This window comes from Strongylocentrotus purpuratus, unplaced genomic scaffold (genome assembly GCF_000002235.5).
Source record: "Strongylocentrotus purpuratus isolate Spur 01 unplaced genomic scaffold, Spur_5.0 spur5_scaffold_21, whole genome shotgun sequence".
In the NCBI taxonomy this organism is placed as follows: Eukaryota; Metazoa; Echinodermata; class Echinoidea; order Camarodonta; family Strongylocentrotidae; genus Strongylocentrotus; species Strongylocentrotus purpuratus.
In genome coordinates this window covers 3616170-3635178 of record NW_022145607.1, presented here as the reverse complement: position 1 = coordinate 3635178, position 19009 = coordinate 3616170, and the positions used below count along the sequence as shown (strand labels likewise).

The following is a 19009-nucleotide window of genomic DNA, read 5'->3' as shown; positions in this document are numbered from 1 at the left end:
ATGAAGTGATGGTTTGGAAAAACTACAATAAGATCTCATTAGTTTGTGAGGGAAAGCTTAAGATAAAATAGCCTTACTGATGTCAAGTAACCCGTATCCGGACACCTACCCCCTGGACATCCACCCCCTGACAACTACCCCCCAGACAACTACCCCCTAGGTTAGTTGTCCGGGGTAGTTGTCCTAGAGGATGGCAGTTGTCCAGGGGGTAGTTGTCCGGGGAGTAGTTGTCCTAGGGGGTAGTTGTCTGGGGGGAGTTGTCCGAGGGATAGTTGTCCCGGGAGATAGTCGTCCTAGAGGATGAATGCCCCAGGGGGTAGCTGTCCTAGGGGGTAGTTTTCCTAGGGGGTAGTTGTCTGGGGGAAGTTGTCCGAGGGATAGTTGTCCTGGGAGATAGTCGTCCTAGAGGATGAATGCCCCAGGGGGTAGCTGTCCTAGGGGGTAGTTTTCCTAGGGGGGAGTTGCCTGGGGGTGGTTATCCGGGGGGTTGATGTCCAGGGGGTAGTTGTCCTGGAACCCAAGTAGCCAACTGTTTCCATTGTACACTTACATAGCTAGACCCAATCAAAATTAGAAAAAAATATATATTTAAAAAAAGATCATGGTGCTTCTAATAGCACTAGAGAAATACAATTCAAATGCTTTCATGAGATGCATTTTCAGCAAGCTAGATGTCTTTATCACCCTGTATGGGAGAAAAATCTTGAATTCTGGACAGCTTCAATACTACTAGAATAACTCACACATCCCTCTGCAAAAAGAAGCTACATTTACAACATACCAATACCTCCACCTCAATCACCTGGTAACAAATACACAGGTATCGACAATATACAGATACATTTGTGTACAATCGTATGAGAATAAAGAAAAGACACTTGAAACCAATGCTGTACAACAATGTACGATACAGGTAAAGTACCCTCCACAGACAAATGTATAGCCCTACAAACCCAAACCGTGTGCATGAAAGACATTCAACTCTTCATATTATTCCTGTTACAGCCGCCAATTGATTAATTTGATTGCTTTGTTTAATATTCAAATAACACATGGAAACACATGATCTAAAGTAGGATGTGGAGCATTAGGAAATCACTGAAAATGGCTGAGGAATCTTCATTTTTCTCTCAAAGTGTGCTTGGAATAACAAATTTCTTGAATTTGTAAATGCTTTGATCTAAACATTTGTACACTTTATTGCTTGCTGAGTTCTATTTCTGCCGAATATCTTACTGCTTTTTGCGATGCATAATTTTCAACCTAATTCAAATGAAAATCTTTCAATGAAGTGGGATAAAGAAACATCATGGATTTCACATCACTGCAATGTACATCACCCTGCCCCTGTGAATATGAGACACAGAGAAGAGTAAACTTTGACCTTTCAAGTGATGATGAATATATCAAGAGTGTTATTGAAGATGAAACCACTGCTCATTCAAGGTGAGAGAGAACGAAAGTGAGAATAAATGAGGTGCATTAGTTCTTTCTTTTATTTTTAATAATCCAGATACATCACCTTTCTTTTTTCCCCCAGCATAGCCTTTTGAGTTGGTGAATGTGACATCAGATATATAAAAGGAAGGTAGGATGAATGAATGAATGTATGGTTAAATAGAGGATAGGGATTGAGTACCAAGTCTCTAGTTATCATCTACTTCAACTAAAGATAGATGGAAAGAAAGGCAAGTGTAGAGGGAAGGGAAGACAGAAGCATGCGGTACCCATGATGGAGGGTGAAATATATGATGAGACGTTCGAGATGAAACTCCTTTAACTGCTTGTGACCATCACCAATGATCAAATAATGCTCATTTCAACAAAATATTCCCACTTATCGAATCTTGGACATTGGAAGTACAATATATGAGTACAAAATCCTCTTAACAATTACCATCAAATACGAAATAAATCACAATTTGCATCATGCATATAATTTCATTCAGACATGGATTCGCAAAATATATAATAAACTTCAAATAAATCAGCTACTTTGGAATACAATGTGCTGCATTCATCATGACTGTACATACACCGGTGTGGTATCAATCATCATCTCAATTTCTACTGAGTGACGGTGAAACTCGAGAATATATTTAAGCGTGATTGGATCTTAAAGCCCGTCTGCACTAGTTTGGCCAGGAGGAATTAGACCACCCAGCATGGTCACTGACAAGTGGTTATCTCATCACATCAGCTCTCAATTAACATAAGAAAAAGGGGATAATGGGGGACCAGCGGTCACCGGTTAGGCATTGTGTGCTATATAGAGAGCACAAGTAGCTATAAGTAGTGCAGTGGGGCTTTAAAAGGTATTTATGTGTTGATTTTTAGAATTAAGGTATGCTTTGATTGCTCTTGTGCACTGCGGGGCCATGTAGGGACTGCACAGTACTACTTGCATTTGTCATCCTATGAAGAGCGTTCAACTTGGCCAACCATTTGCTGTAGAGTTCAGGAGGAAGCCGTTTCTATGACAACCATGTTAGTAGAGATGATAATGAAAGATGAAACAGGGAGGAGAGAGGTATATATAGTCAGTAGCTACTACTACTTGGATAGTAAGATAGATATAAAAGCTATAAATCTGACTGATATGTGAAGTATGATGATACACATTGCTTCTGTTAGTGCACAAGACTCCATTGGCATTTCCTCCTAGTACATACAGTCCTTCTTTCTTTAGGCCAGCAGCTGTTATTAGAACTCCTTTGTTCCCAATAATTGATACTTCAAATCAATCCATGACACATATTTCATCTGTTAACATTTATCAACGAAAATCAAAGAAGAGGCTTTGAAGAATTAAGTTGAATTGAAAGTGAATTGAATATAATGAAAAGCGAATTGAAATCAACCATTGGAGCCCTTTTGCCCTAAAGAAAAGCAAATTTGGGAAATTGGCTATTTAGAAGTGTAAGTTCAATGAAATGTGTACCTAAAATAGAGTATACAGTAGATGGCTATGTTATAGTTTTATCCCAATTGTATGTATACATCATGTACTTGTTAGTGTTGAAGTATACCTGGGAGTAAATAGTGCAACTATATCATTCTTCAACAATCATCATCTACATACAAAACAGAATATCTTATAATCTCAAGAAATACTTTTACAGAGCAAGCACATTGTTGTGAATATGAGCAAGATATCATATCACTGATAAGTATCACAACAATGTCATAATTTTGAAGTGCAAATAGGATTCATAATTAATTCTACCTGAATACTGACTAGTAAAGCATATGATCTATCTTATCAGGATTAACACTTACTACATTAGGGTGCAAAGTCTCTCAAACTTATAGAAGGTATAATCAAGATGTCAATGACAGCACATTTTTGATCAGTACTAGAAGCTAGTAAAATGAAGTTTCATTCTTTCTGTATTTGAAAAAAAGTCTCTCATTCGAGCCATGGTGATATTCAGCTGCATTTTACATCTTTTTTTTGTTTTGTTCTGGGGGAGGGGGACCTTTATTAGGTAAATATCTTTCTTAATACTTGTGATTTTGATAACTGATTAAGATTTCTGTGACCAAGCTTTAAATATATAATAATAATAATTTAGTTCAGTTCTTGTATAGCGCATAATACGTTATGAAATAACATCTCTATGCGCTTCCAAAGAGCTTTGGACTTTATTACCCTAGCTTTACCTCCAGCAGAAATATGATAGGATAGATCACATTATGCACAGAGCTTGCATGAGATTCATTAATGCATCTATCAAATGCAAAAAAAGGCAAATCTGATACTCTGATACGAAAATAGAAAACTTAAAATAAAATAAACAAAAATCTCTTTATCATTTATTTCTAGCTCCACTCAGTCAAATGCAGTGTTAATATAATCAACATGTGGATGGTGTATTCAATATCCCATAACTTAATCCAAGAGAATTTCCTTTCTGTTTTTCATAATTGAGATCCACCCATGTGTGAATAGCATGCGAGCCAAGCACTATAGGTCTATTTAGATTGACAAAGGAACTTGACATGCAACTATTACGCAATACTTGCTTCAGGAGTGGATGAAATTCTCCATCTTGCACCAAAAATGTTGGCAGAAGTTATATTCTTCCAATGAAATGAAGAATGGAAAGAGAAATAGATGGTAAAGAAAGTAGAGTCTGCTCACACTATCTTAAAGGTCTCAGAAAGGTCTGTAAATACTGAATTCTGATATAGCTACACACCATATATATGTACCGACTACTGGAATAACATCTGATTTAATCTTCTGCTTTTCTAAAGAATAAGGCTGGTCTATATGCAGAAAGATAAATACTATCAAGATGAGGTAGATTCAAGTTTTACTCTTGCAGAACTTTAGAATACTCAGAGTTTAGAATATTCCAAAGACGTTTCATGACATGTATCATACAGACCAAAGGACTAGGTTTTAAGTCTTCACAAACAGACAAACATCTGATTGATATAATCGCTAGAAGTGCGGAGTTTCTCAGATCTTCTGACCTTTCTTTCTACCTGTAGGAACTTTATACAAGGTTATACAGATCTGGAAAACCACTCAAATGCAACAAATACAAGACATCCTCCAAATTTCTACAATACTGTAAATTCTCTTTTTGAATAGAAGATTAGGTCAACATGAAACATGATTCAATGGACATTTTGTAAATGCCTGACTGATTGTCCATGTGAATGCACCCTGCTTACCTTGAGAGCAGCCTTCTGGCTAAGGATGGTCTGTTCCCATTGAGGGATATTCTGTGCCATCTTGAGTATGACCTGTACAGCCTTGTTCACACTAGACTGGATGTCATCCAGACTGGGTTGAAGAACGATGGAAGGGATGGCTAGAATGATGTCAGCCTGGAACAATGGTACCTTAGCCTCCTCATTCTCAGTGGCACCCCGGGTGTACTTGTTGGTTCCTATCTGAAGACGCTTCTTGATGGTGTCAAGGGACAGACGAGTGCCTACAATAGGAAGATAAACAATAAACAATATCATCAATATATATCTTCATACAGAGGGGAAGTGGAGTGCCTGCAAAGGGAAAGCAAGCAATAAACAAAAAGATCTATAAAAATTATGATCGAGGATAACTAATCCAGTGATTCGTTTGCCTTTTGGCAATCAATCTGACAATTTCAAAACACCAAAAATCCAATAAGGCTTTGAAGATATAATGTCAACACATTACCATTGCTTACAGTACATTGACAATGCATGGACTGTATATAAAAGGGGAATAATCTTGCTCTAAAAGCACTAGATGAACTCTCCAGAATAATCTTTTCTTTCAAAGCACTAAATCCAATCCTCAATGGATGACAGCACTCTACAATTGAAATATTTTCATAAAGTACACGAAAATGATAACAAGTAATCCATTTCATGACAGAATATTCTAAATTATACCTCCTCTCTATGATTTGTCTAGTTTATTTCATAGGTACATGTTCTTAGACGGGTTATGAATAACTTGTATCACTCACACTTGATGAGAGCATCGGTGTTGCGCTGGCTGAAGCTTCCTAGCATGGTATAGAAGCAGCATGGCAGACACTCCAGACATCTCTTATGCTTAGAGTCTGGGTGAAGGCAGGGGTAGGAGCCATGAAGGTTCTGCTTCTCATTATCACGAAGGTTGCTGACAAGGATGTCCACAAGGTCCTTGACTGAGGCCTCCACAGCCTGGCTCTGCCTGTAAACATTACAACATAAGATTGTTTTAGATGCTGCTTGTAAGTGTCGGCTTGCATGGTGATGTAGATATACAGTAGGCTTGCGGGTGCACCATGTGAGATAGAGAGAGAGGATTGAGGAGTCCTGAAAAGGACTCTGACTCTGTAATCTTTCTTGGGGGTATGTAGTCCTGAAAAGAACTGTTTGTTATCTTTCTTAGCTTATAGTTCTAAGGAGAACTATAGCGCTTGGAGAGGATGAGTGGCTCGACGTTTCGAACAGGTTGACGATCCGTCGCCAAGATTGTTTTGAAGATATAATACACAATCAAATGTACATTTAGCATGATTAGCGATATTAGAGCAAACAAGAAAGTAATCAATACTTGTCCATTGTCTACATCTCTCCTTCATTTTTGGAAGAGAAATATCACCAATATCAAGGGGGGATGTGACATTTTTCAAGACGTAGATAATTCAAAGATTTCAATGCTCTTTCCTCTTTGAAGTTCCTGACATCACCAACATTTGACAATGAAACAAAATGAATAATAACAAGCATGGGTTCTATATGTTTATCATGCTGACACATGTGGTATAATTCTTAAGACTATAAATCAGAAGTTTCTAATCCAAACCACAAAGTTATGTCATTGTTGGGTTGTTACACTCTCTCTTTCACTTTCCTTCATTCCTTTTCTCATCTTACTCTGCTATCTCCTCTTACTTCTGTACGAATGTATTCAACTGTTTGTTAATCTAATTGATGTATTTGTTTTGTACACATCTATGTATTTTTATGATATTCATTGTTATCTTCCGCCAGTGGAGGCCAAATTTTTGTGTTTTTTAACGTGGGCAATAAAATCTGAATCTGAATCTGAATTCCTAGACATGATTCTCACCTGGTAAGCTGCTCACAAGCCTCCTGGCACGTCCTCTCGGTAGACTTCAAGAAGTCTTTAGTAGAGGTTGGTTCATGGGTAGGTAAGGCACATAGAGCGGTAGTAGCCATGTCCCTGAGGACATCATCAATACGACACTCCAGGAGGTCACATACCTGCTTGGTCTGACGCTGTAGGAAGTGAATCTCCTTGTACGTGTTGCTGATGTCTGTGAACGGTAAAGGGACACATAAACAGTCAAACCTGCTTTAGTGACCACCTGTCTACAACAAGCACATTTTTTGTTTCCATTGAAAATGTTTTCTCATTGAAACATGTTCTAAAGGAACCTGTCTACAAAGACCACTTTTTGTGTTTCCCTTGGGCAGTCGATGTAGACAGGTTTGACTGTATTTAACTCTGTGCTATGACATACTATGGAAGAACATCCTCCAAACAATTATGAACACAAAATACTAATCATACATGCATCTTCAGGTGAAAAGTCTGACCTACAGGGGCAAGTGGTGACAAGTTTACAGGGCCTTACATTTTGTATGTTGTCTCTGGGATGATCCTGACCTGAGCCCCAATGTAAAATGAATGTACAAAATGATTCATTCTGGTCTAAGGACTAAATCTTGTCTACATCACCAAGAGCAGGTATGCCTTTCATGAAAATGTCTATGTCCACAACAGGAAGTTGATCTAAACTCACCTCTGTTGCTTCCCCCTTTGATATAAATTTTCTTTAAGTCTCATATTTAAATAGAAGAAACCTTAAAATGGTTTGGCAAACTCAGGTGCACTGGACATTGCACTTGTTCACTGATCTGAATGTAACTCACATTGGTCAAGGCTGAGTGAAGTCCAGTTAAGACTGGTCAATCCCGGCTGTAAGGATTCCTCCACACGCTCTCTGAATGGGGTCATCAGGGGTAGCAGGATGTTGGGGATGGTTCCAATGATGCGGTCATACTCGTTTAGCATCTCCATCAGACTGTCAAAATAACAAAAGAATAGGACGATGGAGTTAAGAGGTGTGAGCATAATAGGATAGTTGATGATCCAAGCTATCTGTTTGAATGTGTACACATTCATTGGTATTTTTATGGGGGATGGTACCCAATGAATAGAATTTTCAAGAATAATGTGCAAAATAATGACCATGTGGCACAGAATGAGTAAGGAAATTCCTTGCCATGGAACCAACAAATATATCATGTAGAGCCTGAAGTAAAAGAATACCACGTCTAGGATATAGGCATTGTTATATTTTGTTAAAAATTGGTGTGCATCTTATCAAAGTTTTGGTATGCAAGCTCAATATGAGGTTTATGGAGATAATCTTTGGTAATATTAGAAGTATACATGTACATGCATCGCGGCAAAATGATACGAGGTGTTATTCAAAGGATTTGAAGAAAATATTTGCAATACAGACGACTTTTAATAGGAGTTAACATGAGTAAGTTATAACAGTTGACTTACCCAACATAGCTGCCCCTGATCTCAGTTTCCCTTAGGACCAGTACTCCAGCAGCTTCAGGGATCTCAAGCCCTAGCTTGCCCATGTACTTGGCCTCAGCAATCAGCTCCAAGACCTGAGGGTCAAAGTTGACATACAGCACCTTGGTCTCTGGGTGGCGGACCAGGAGTGAGGCCTGGAGTCCTGAACGGATGTTGTCTACCGCACGATACCATCCACGGTGATACAGAACCTACACAAGAAATAATAATAATCATCGTCATCATCGTAATAGCTACATCAACAATGCAAGCAAATCCATTCCAGGGGAGGCTCAGGGTGCCTACAGATTACTTTTACCTTGGCTTTAGCCCAGCTGCCCTGGGGCACTGACAGCATTCAAGGAACTAGTTCCAACCAGGTTCCCTTTACAACATTCATTCTGACCTTATTTTAAGAAAAGAAAACTACTTCAAAGCCATTCCTCAGATTGTTACACCCTCATGTTTCTTGAAGAGGGAATAGTTGAATATTGCACAACTGTACAAAATATTTCAAACAATGTGTTGAAAAGCAGAAGGGAATCACTTCAAATGATTTTACAAAGACTTAACACCCTTCTGGCTCTCAGCAGATGATATATCTCTGTAACTGGCAGATACTCTGATTTGATTCTAATCTTTACTGCACACTAATTCAAGACGAGGATATCATACATCAAACTTAAAGTGGAGTTTCAGTTCCAAGGCGATGCGCTAGTGCCCTTTGGTAAGGCATTAATCCTCAATACCAGGTCCCTCGGAGAGAGGTCCTAAAGCTGCCGGTCCTCTGTGGTTGCTTACTAACAAGCATTTTATGCTTTCTTAGCAGTCAGGTAAAATGACCACTACTGTATAACATATTTACCTCGTACTCAAGAAGAACAGTGGCCATCTTGTTGTAATTGCGGATCAACTTCTTGGCCTCATTGGTCTTGAGAATCTCTGGCTTAGCCTTGAAAGCTCTCATAGGCTGTTCAATCTTCCTGTAGAGCTGTCTAGCCCAGACGATCTTGCCTGCTACGGGAGGGATGTTCCTCATGATGGGTGGGTCTTCCTTACCCTTCTGGTAGAACTTACGCACCATCTCCTGGTCCCGACCATAGTTAGACAGCACACGCATGTACTTCTCATTCAGGTTCAGATTGGCACCCTTGATCTTCTCAAACTTAGAGAGCAGCACCAAGGCTTGATCCGTCTGGCAAAGAGAGGGGAAGAGATATAAATTCAAGTTTCAATATTCTGTGTAGGAAATTTTTAACCATACAAGTCAAGTTGATCCTTAAAGTCATCGTTTGACAATGTTAAATCTGAGATGCATGGCCCTACGTATTATCAGTGTCTGTGATAGGGTGTAATATTGAAGCCAAAAAAAATTGTGCCTCAAAAAATAAAAAATTCTTTGAGTGACCGGTTTTACCATACTCATTTCCCCAATAGACTGTAGTGTTATGAAAACGCAAAATGAAATTTAGATTTCCAATCATAAATATCTTGATAATCAGACAGGCGATCGGCTTGTAAAAGTCCTGAATGACCTAAAGGTTTATAATTATGATTGCAGCATGAGCTAAATCAAGGATTTTGTTTAAGGATCTGAGACAAAGTTACCGGATCCCTTTAAGTGTTCAAGATAACAGTAGAAGTGAAAGTCCAATTCATACGATCAGACCGAAGATGGATGTTCAATCTAGGTATTATCTAACAAGTATAGTATACAGCCTGCTTTCCACTCTAACTTCTATTTAACATGGTCATGTTAAGGAAATCACTCATCCTACCCCCCCCCCCCCCCAATCACCCTATATCTACTAACGGAACAGTTGTTTGAGAATTTGTCAGTGCTCAAGAGTCATCTGCCTCAAGACCAGTATTGTTGTCAACCACAAGTATTATGAAGTTACAATTGAGGAAATATTGCTGGAGAGGAACTTACTGTAAGAGGCTTGTCAAACCAGCTGTCTACAAAGTTCTGAAGGGCACTGTGAAGACTGTCAATCTGAGAGCGGAAGTCCATGTAGTCCTGATCAAACTATACATAGGAAGAAACAATCCAAAATTGTATTATCATGAATATATCAGACAAACCTTAGACAACTACAAAAATGATTTACTAGAATAAAAGCTGTTTGAGCAAACTCACTGTCACAAGAATTATAGATTTGCCATGTTACCCAAAGCTTGAAAAGCTATCAATATAATATTGGAAGACCAGCAAAAGGTTATGTGGTAAATAAACATTTATAGATTTTAGAAATTTAATAAGAAATAAAATGAAATGGTAACAAATTCCAAAGTGTTAGTTCGTACCTCTCCCTTGCGGTGGTCCAGGATATCATAGCTCTTCTTCTTGTGTGTCGCTACGATGCCCTGGAACCTGATGGCCAGGGAGTCAATGCCTTCAATCTTGACATCAGCCAGACCACTCAGACTCTCCATGGTGTTAACTAGATCAGCGATACGGGTCAGACGACGGCAGAACGTGTCGAACTTCCCAAAGATGTAGTTCTCACTGTCAGGGTAAACATGTGTGGACAGGTGTATTACTTATAGCCATCATCAGTTCAGTTCAGTTTATTTTATTTTTGCACGGCACCAACTTCAGCCAAAGGCTGTTCTGCTGCAGGTCATATTATTCATAATCTGAACCACAGATTTGTATAATATTTTTTTCATAAAATTATCAATAGCTTGATAAAGAAAGTAAGCCATTTGTTTTTTGAAGTCAAAATTTATCCCAACCGTCAGGTTCTACTGCTGCACCTCACATAAACATACATACCTGTATCATCTGCTTGACACAGGCATGGTGCCTCCACTCACTAGAACATGGACTAAAATAATCAAAGAAAATCTTACCTGAACTCAAATTGTCTTTCCTCAGGGGTTTCCTTGAGCCTTTCCTTGGTGCGATGGAAACTCCTCTGGTACTCGGTATTGAGTTTGATGCAGTCGTTCAGCCGCTTCAGCAAGTCGGGCCTAACAGATTACAGGAAAATACAAAACCAAGTATGGCAGGAATTAGCATGCAGATCTTCTTTCAGTGTATTTGATAGTAGAGATGTGTGTGCATTTGGAGAGGGGTAGACAGCAACATAAGAAATACCTAAACTGATTTAGACATGTACACATAAAAAAATATGTGGATTCCCACCCACTGTCTTTCTAGTATTCCTCAGGTATTTCCTCAGTACAGTTCCTGGTAAAATACAACTTTAAAGCACATTGTTCAAAAGCCATTCTACAAGAATTTTCCACAGTTATTCACTGCCACAAAGCTAATCCCTAAAGGAAAACAAATGTTTGACTTTTATCATAGAACATACCAGATAGTTGATCGTATTTACCCTGGTGGATAGTTAATTTCACTAAATACGTATTTCATGTTTAGCTCATCTAAAACCAGTGTATTAATATGATTGCAGGGCGCTCATGGAGAACAGTATGAAAGGTATAGACCAGTATTGGAAACACCCCCTCTCAAAAATATGAAATGGAAGCTCTTATTACCAGTCATGTGAAAGAATATGTTTTGACTAATACATGATACAAATTTTGCCGGGAAACCGCCTACTAATTGATATATTTGGTAAATTATTATATCTATCCGGACCAGAAAGATATCGTGCACATGTCACATAGTCCCATAAACATCTTTCTGTGTACAGTGCTTGTAAGACTGCACCAAATTTCTTATCATTTTGATGATTCCAGAACCTTGCAGTACACACCAATACTTATATGCTAGATGATCAACCTTTCCTGATCGATTCCACAATGTTTCTTTCACAATGCAATCGCATGACCAGAACTGGTCTATACCTTTAATACTAATGAGGCTACCCTGGGTAAACAAGACATATTATTATTATTATTATTATTCTATCATGATTCCTACTGTGATTCTGCCTGAGAAATCTTGACTTATTCTTCTTTGAGAGATGGTTACCTTTCATGATCCCAGATCTTGGTGACATCTCTCTTGATGTAAGCCTTGCATGTAGTGATCATCTGATTGGTGACCTTGACGAACAGAGAGGTCATACGCTCCGAGGTGTTGTAGAAGCGTGAGATACTATGGATCATGCGGATGGCATTCATCAGGCTGGGAATGTGCTCGATCATGGCACTCTGTATGTAAAAAGACAAAATAACAGAGTTCAATTAATGATAACAATAAGTCAATGCTGCTGACAGGCCAATAACATATGTGGAGTCATATACTTTCCATGGAATAGGTTCTTAATCGCAATGCTCCAAATGCATAAATAATTATATTCGCTTGTCCTCCTCCAGAAAAAGAGAAACTTTAAGTTATGAAAGAAGCATAAGGTTTAGTTTGGCATTTTCAATGTTCAATTAATAATTAATATGTTTATAGAATAGCACTAAATGTGTAGCAAACTAGGTCATTATAACTATTATCTTGTATGAATTAATATTGTGAAGGATGGTTTTAAAGTTCTCTGAGAAGTTTTGTTGCCATGGACCAAACCTAATAATCACTTCCTTGAAATGCTAGAGCTTCGTAATGGCAGCCATGCGAAAGCCGGAGTTATCATTTCCAAAACTCTTTGTAAGCCCATAGAGATGTTATAATGTGATATGCACTATATAAGAACTGAATATTATTATTATTATTATTGATGAAAATTCAATATAATGGCAGACAGATTGGTGTACTCACAGGGTCACACTTGACAAGAGGTCCAAAGAATTTATCCAAGGTGTAGAGATACTTGACATTATCCTTGGCCTCATTGGCTGCATCAGTGATGCGACGATCCTGTCAAATAAAGAATATGAATTATAAAGATATTATAGATTTGAAACATACTCATTTTTTTTTTTTTTTATCATCATCAACTTGATATGCAGATGTTTTTTTCCTAAATTGCCAGGGTATCTTCACGACTCTCAATGGTTACTTTGGAAAGCTGTATAACAAATCAAGACTAGCAATGGTAATTACCTGCACTATCGATACGTCTTCTGACCGTCTATAATTTGTCATACACTACAGGCCATATTGGACAATTATCCAAACTGAATCACAACTCATTGCATGAATTTGAGAAGGTAAAATGTCATTTTCAAATAGATATTTATCATCAAAGAGATTGATTTCAATCAAACTTGGCAATCAAGATGTCCTGAATAACTGAATGATCTGCAGATAAGCATATAAAAGCCTGTCTGCACTACTTTGGCCAGGAGGGATTATACCTCCCTGCATGATCATGCACTGACAGGTGGTTATCTCATCAAATAAGCTCTCAATTAACACAAGAAAAAGGGGATCGGGGGGAACCAAGGGGTACCACTTGGGCATTGTTTGCTATATAGAGGGCACAAGTAGCTATACGTAGTGCAGTCCTGCATTTAAAGATGGAAGTGAAACCCATTTTCAAGTGATCTTACCAGTTCTTTCCATTGCTTGAGGACCTTTGACTTGGCAGCCAGTAGGACACCGACCACCGCCTTGCATCGTGGGCTCTTGATCTGATCCAGGAGACTGTTGAACTTCGACATACGTTTCTTCCAGTGATCAAGCTCAGCAGCGGGACCGATGTCATCAGCTTCCTTGCGCATCTGCTCGCTCTCAGTCAACACCTGGACGATCTGCTTGATCCACATCATACTCAGCTCCTCGAGCTTCTCAACGGTGTCAGGCACAGAGGCTGCAGGATGAGAGATTCATCAGTCAATGAACATTGAGATAAATTGTGTGCTCAAATGAAATATTATCTGCAAAGGTATACATTTACAAAGGCAGGCTTCACACATTACTTTTTTTCATAAGAGACCAGATTTAAGGTTTTTAGGGTTTGTATGTATGTGCCACTTGATAAGTTTGTAGGACTAAACTCAGATTTTGGATTCATGTATCCCAGACACCAGTAAGTATCAGGCACCGTCACTGACTGGTAAGCTAGTTATAATTAACAAATAGTTGGCTTGATTTTTAAACGGTAACTGAAGGAAGTTCAGACTAGCAGTTATACAGATTTATGAGCTCATAATTGAAATGTCATGAGTACAAGTTTCATTTTTGGCTATAGGTTAACTACAACAGAGTTAAACAAACTCCAAAAAGATAATGACAAAACTGATTAAAATGGGAGATGCTTTCCTTACCAGCAGCTGTGAAGTCAGCAGCCGTCTTGAGTGAATCCAGCATGGTTTCTACGTACTCATGCTCACAGAGCTGTACCCTCCCATCCATGTTAGATGTAGCTGTCCCAAGGCTACCGATAAACTTCTCAAGCTGCTCAAAGAAATCAGATACCTGACTCTCATCCTTGATCTCTCCCCAGTTCTACAAGAAAAATAAAGGTACAAAGATGTTACATTTTATCCTTTTCCATGCTTGATGTATGTTAAAGGTAGTGTATCCCTTCTGCAGCCAACATCAAATTCTGTAGAACTTTGCAGGAATCATGAGTATGTCAAGCATGTCCTATCTGTGAAATGTAAACGTTTAACGATTAGCATTGACCTAGTTACGCAAGGGAAACCATTTACTCTCTAGACTTTACTGTAAAAGGGACAGACTACCTTTAAATGAGCTCAAACATGAAGGCTTTGTATACTTGTTGTGAGAGCAATTTAAAATCATGATAAACCTGCACATCTAATTCAGTTCTCCCAGGCACAGCTAACTGTAAACTAATTGCCACTAACAATAACTGAGCCACAGTCATGGTAAAGACAAAGCGCTGTCTGACATAATCAGCGCACAGTGCATTTCAAGGAATAATCCTACCAGGTACCCATTTACCACACCTGGGACGAGTGTGGCAAATGTAGATTAATATCTTGCCAAAGGACAAGTGCTGCAACGGGACTCGAACCGCGGACCTTGTGATCCACAGTCCGGTGACATATCCACTCAGCCACGACACCTCTACAAAGATGAATTTCATAGGACTGCAACATTGCCCTAAATAATTTGAAGTTCTTACCTCCTGGAGTTTAAGAGCAGGCATCATGATCTTATCGAGCATCATCTTGAACCCTTGGAGGATCTTGCCATTGGTGCAGTCCATCATGCCAAAGTTGAGCTCTGCAGCGATGTTAGAGGTAGCAATGGCCTTGTTGGTAGAACGCAGGAAGAAATAGCACATACCGTTCAGTCCTTCGGATGTACCTGCAACAGAAGATGGGAAGGGTGATTTAAGACAGGGAGCTCTAACGTTGTTCACCTAGCTGAAGTTTTTATGTTAATAATAATAATACTCAGTTTTTATATAGCGCTTATTACAATCACTAAGCGCTTCCAAACTTGGAGATTATTACCCTGGCTTTAGCTGTGCTGCCATTACGGAGCTCTAGCATTTCAAAGAATTAATTCCTGCCAGGTACCCATTTACATCACTTGGGTTGAGTGTGGCAAATGTCAAATGATCTTGGTAAATAAAACCCCAATAAATGAATAGTTTATCTTTAAATGGTTTTTCTTTATTTGTAGTTAAAATGTATACCATGAAACGACACAGGACTCATTTTTGCACATCTGAAATTACGAAGCATATTAGTAATGAATCGTTAGTCATTGACTACATCGACTTAAAAAAACTCCTGCTAATCAAAGTTTTAAAATACACAAATGGTCCTCTGCTTCAAGCAGTGTCAATCTCATTTAAAAATGTAAACTTTGAATGCTGAAGATAATTCCATGTTAGAATAATACTTAAGTCAAGAGGGAATTATTCTGATGTCAACTTAGATTCCAACACTCTAACGGTAACAGGATCTGAATACAAGACATGCTCCAAACAACATTCATAAGCAATTCCTGCTGAATACATTATGTCAGGGGGGGGGGGGTGTTTCACAAAGATCCTTAGTCGAACTTAACTCTAATTTGTAGTCTTAAAATAAAGAATATTCAAAAGCGAAAATTCAAGTACTTTAGACTTTTTATGAATTCCACATCAAGATCACATGACATCTCCTTGATAGCAGAAAACATGAAGGATTTTAATCAACATTTTATGCCTTTTAAATTAACTTTTACAAAATATTTTCATAGACGCTAACGGTTTTCCATAATTGTCAAGTCCAACTTAGAGATAAGTTCAACTTTGGATCTTTGTGAAACACCCTCTAGATGACTCACCGGTGGTAAGGAAGAGCTTTTTCTGCATTGGTTGAGTGATGACACTGGATGTATCAGTCCTGGAATACAAGGTATCTCGGCTAGCAGCCTCCTGGTAGAAGAACATGAGCTTACGTGGTCCATCCTGAGCAAAGAACTCACCAATCATATCGAACTTATCGTCTCCAAGCAAGAAGTCCTCGACCTGAGAGACCTCCATGTTCAACGCCTCGGCAAGCTACATTATGTCAACATTGAAATAATGGTTAATGTTTTATAAATGTAATGCTTCCTGAGAGAAATTTCAATTTTTTAAGCATATTTGTGGCTTACACCCAGTAAGGTTCAAATCCTGCTGGTTGCAAAGGAATTTCGGACTTGTTTTCAATTACAGATTGGTCAATCAATGTAAGCCACAAATATGTTTAAACAATGGTAAATGTGTTGTAAAGAATGATGATCTCACATTGTGTCCCATATCACAGTAGTCTATCATTATATTATAATTCACGGCATACATTATGATTATGTGACCTTTGGTTTCCTATCAAATGAGTTTAGCTACATGTACGTATGTACATGTACTCTGCATAAGAGTAATGAAACAACATATAACCAGAAGAGAGAACTACTGGTGAGTAAGACATTTCAATCAAAATTGCAAACTCTATTTTTTTAGTTAAAAGACAACATTGTGCTTTCGACTGATTCCAAGATAACTATTTATCAATATTAATGTAAAGATGTATTTGAAGATGCTAAGTGACTAAGTTAATTAAACAACAACATTACACAGCACCATAATTTTGACTGATTCCATGATAAATGATAATTCTGAAATATTTATAATCTTTTGTTTTCAGAGGTACTAAAAGACACTTACACTTGAGAACATGAAGTTATGTCTACTGTCCATCTGTGTGGGATGAAAGCAAATTAGAGAAATATGTTAATTTGATGTCACTTGTTATCTCAAGATGAATGAAAGAATAAAACAGCACAAAATGTTTAATCATGACAAAGTGCTTCATACCATGATGTTCATTGTCCAGTACACAACAGTCAATATGGCCTATTTTATCTAACTTATACTGATCTTCATCATATAAAAAATAATCCATTGGATAAAATAAATAAAAATTGATCTAAAGAAGCAGTGATTTATTAACTTAGCCTTCTTTTTTTGTTCCCAATCTTCTTGTCTATACCGCTTCAATGTGACAATTGTTCATGTCATAGCAACTCCTTAAGATATTTGTTTTATTCTCCAGAGGATTTCTTCAAATGTTTAACCAAAATGAAATGTAAATTAACTCTAACAGGAAGTACATAGAAGATGCACAAGACTAGAAGAAATAAGAGAGCTACAACTGTATATCAATAGCTCAACATTAAAATAGATCCCAAAATTGTCAAATTTCAAGATTACAAATTTATTCATGTTTCCAACAAAACATTACAAATCAATTATAAGCATTTAAAACAAATTTAAGAAATACATGTCGGAAACAGAGGGGTCCACTAAAAAGCAGTGCTTGTACAAGTGTGAACACCTCAAATGAAACTTAGGACTAATAAATGCCAAGCAAAGCATTAAAAATGAATTTGTGAAGGAGTGTTGAGTTGTCTTACCGCTGTCTTTCTCTCATCTCTGTTTGCTTTGGCCTGTTTCGCCATCTCCTTCATTGCCTCAGATGACATCACCACATTTTTCTTCACCATCGACTGTAAATCAATTAATGAAAAAAACATGAAAAGTGAAAATGTATAGAAAAAACAACAAGGCATCTCTCTGAAGATTGGAATATGTTTAATGATTTTTGAATGAACCCCCAACAACAACAACAAAAAATATATACAAGTGTATATTAACATGAAATGAAAAGTCAAGCTGTGCTGACAAAACAAAACAAAATACAATATCCAATACAGAATGATGCAAGTATTTATTCTGTTACTGAGTCCGATAGAAAGAAGATTTGAATTTTCATTAATTTTTTTTTTTTTTTTTTTTGAAGATGCTTTTACCCACCGTATATTTCATCTTCCCACTGCACTGAACTCAAACATGAACTTTTAAGAAAAGTGAATGAAACAGCAAGAATCTGTTTCTATATGTAATTCAAGCTTCTAGCAGCCTTACAAATTTAGTAAGCAAGCTTTCATCCACTCCTGTGGACTTACTCAAGCCAAGTGGATTCCGTTTCTAGTCTATCAATTTGAGAAAATTACCTGGTTCCCAATAGTACTACTAATGAAAACTTAATGGTCTAATATGCTTCAAAATAACTGAATTCAGCTGTTATATAGCTTCAAAATAAGAGATTAAAGGAAAGGTGCAACCACAAAAATGTGACTTTGGAAATGGGGGCCACAGCAAATGGAAGGCAATGCCAATATTACATTTAAGTGAATTACACAGTGCTGTGGAACATACATGTAAAGTACCCAAAGACACATCAGAAATAACCAACTGATTTTGCACACACAAAAAGTGACTCAAATATTTTTTGACAAAAGGTGAAAATTTGGCTAAGAAACACAAGAAACATTGTGCAATATCACGATACAATAAATACGATTAGAATATCAATATGACATGTAAACGAGCAGTGCAATAACTGTCAGTAGTGAACTAAGATGGTATAGTCATGGTTATGACATGAACAGCTATTTTACATACTGTACATGTGCAAGTAGTCCTGAAATTATCAAAACTATAAAATAAAATAAATCTATGTCTCTATTTCATTTAAAATCGTTCTACATACAGTACTACATTACATGTTTTGTACAGTATGTTAAAATCAAAAGTAATACAATGTATTCATAACTTTCTCCTCTTTTTGTCACACTCT

General features: G+C 37.7%; 1 protein-coding gene across 4 annotated transcripts in view; it reads right to left on the bottom strand.

The window, feature by feature from the left end:
* The window catches only part of LOC590418 (dynein heavy chain 5, axonemal), a 75861-nt gene that overhangs the window by 52461 nt on the left and 4391 nt on the right, over nucleotides 1-19009 (bottom strand). For 2 of the 4 annotated variants that reach the window (XM_030995210.1, XM_030995212.1), the window contains exons 1-6: nucleotides 8036-8266; nucleotides 7393-7544; nucleotides 6566-6773; nucleotides 5472-5680; nucleotides 4687-4949; nucleotides 1523-1546 (exon numbers count right to left, since the gene is read on the bottom strand). In XM_030995210.1, the coding sequence (XP_030851070.1) occupies nucleotides 1523-1546; nucleotides 4687-4949; nucleotides 5472-5680; nucleotides 6566-6773; nucleotides 7393-7544; nucleotides 8036-8118 (939 nt within the window). In that variant the 5' untranslated portion in view covers nucleotides 8119-8266. Of the gene's footprint in view, nucleotides 1-1522; nucleotides 1547-4686; nucleotides 4950-5471; nucleotides 5681-6565; nucleotides 6774-7392; nucleotides 7545-8035; nucleotides 8267-8918; nucleotides 9249-9986; nucleotides 10083-10360; nucleotides 10563-10909; nucleotides 11030-11999; nucleotides 12182-12737; nucleotides 12837-13471; nucleotides 13732-14188; nucleotides 14370-15015; nucleotides 15201-16172; nucleotides 16390-17034; nucleotides 17068-17783; nucleotides 17877-19009 lie in introns of those variants that run through there. The other 2 variants (XM_030995213.1, XM_030995211.1) reach the window with 2 other exon arrangements.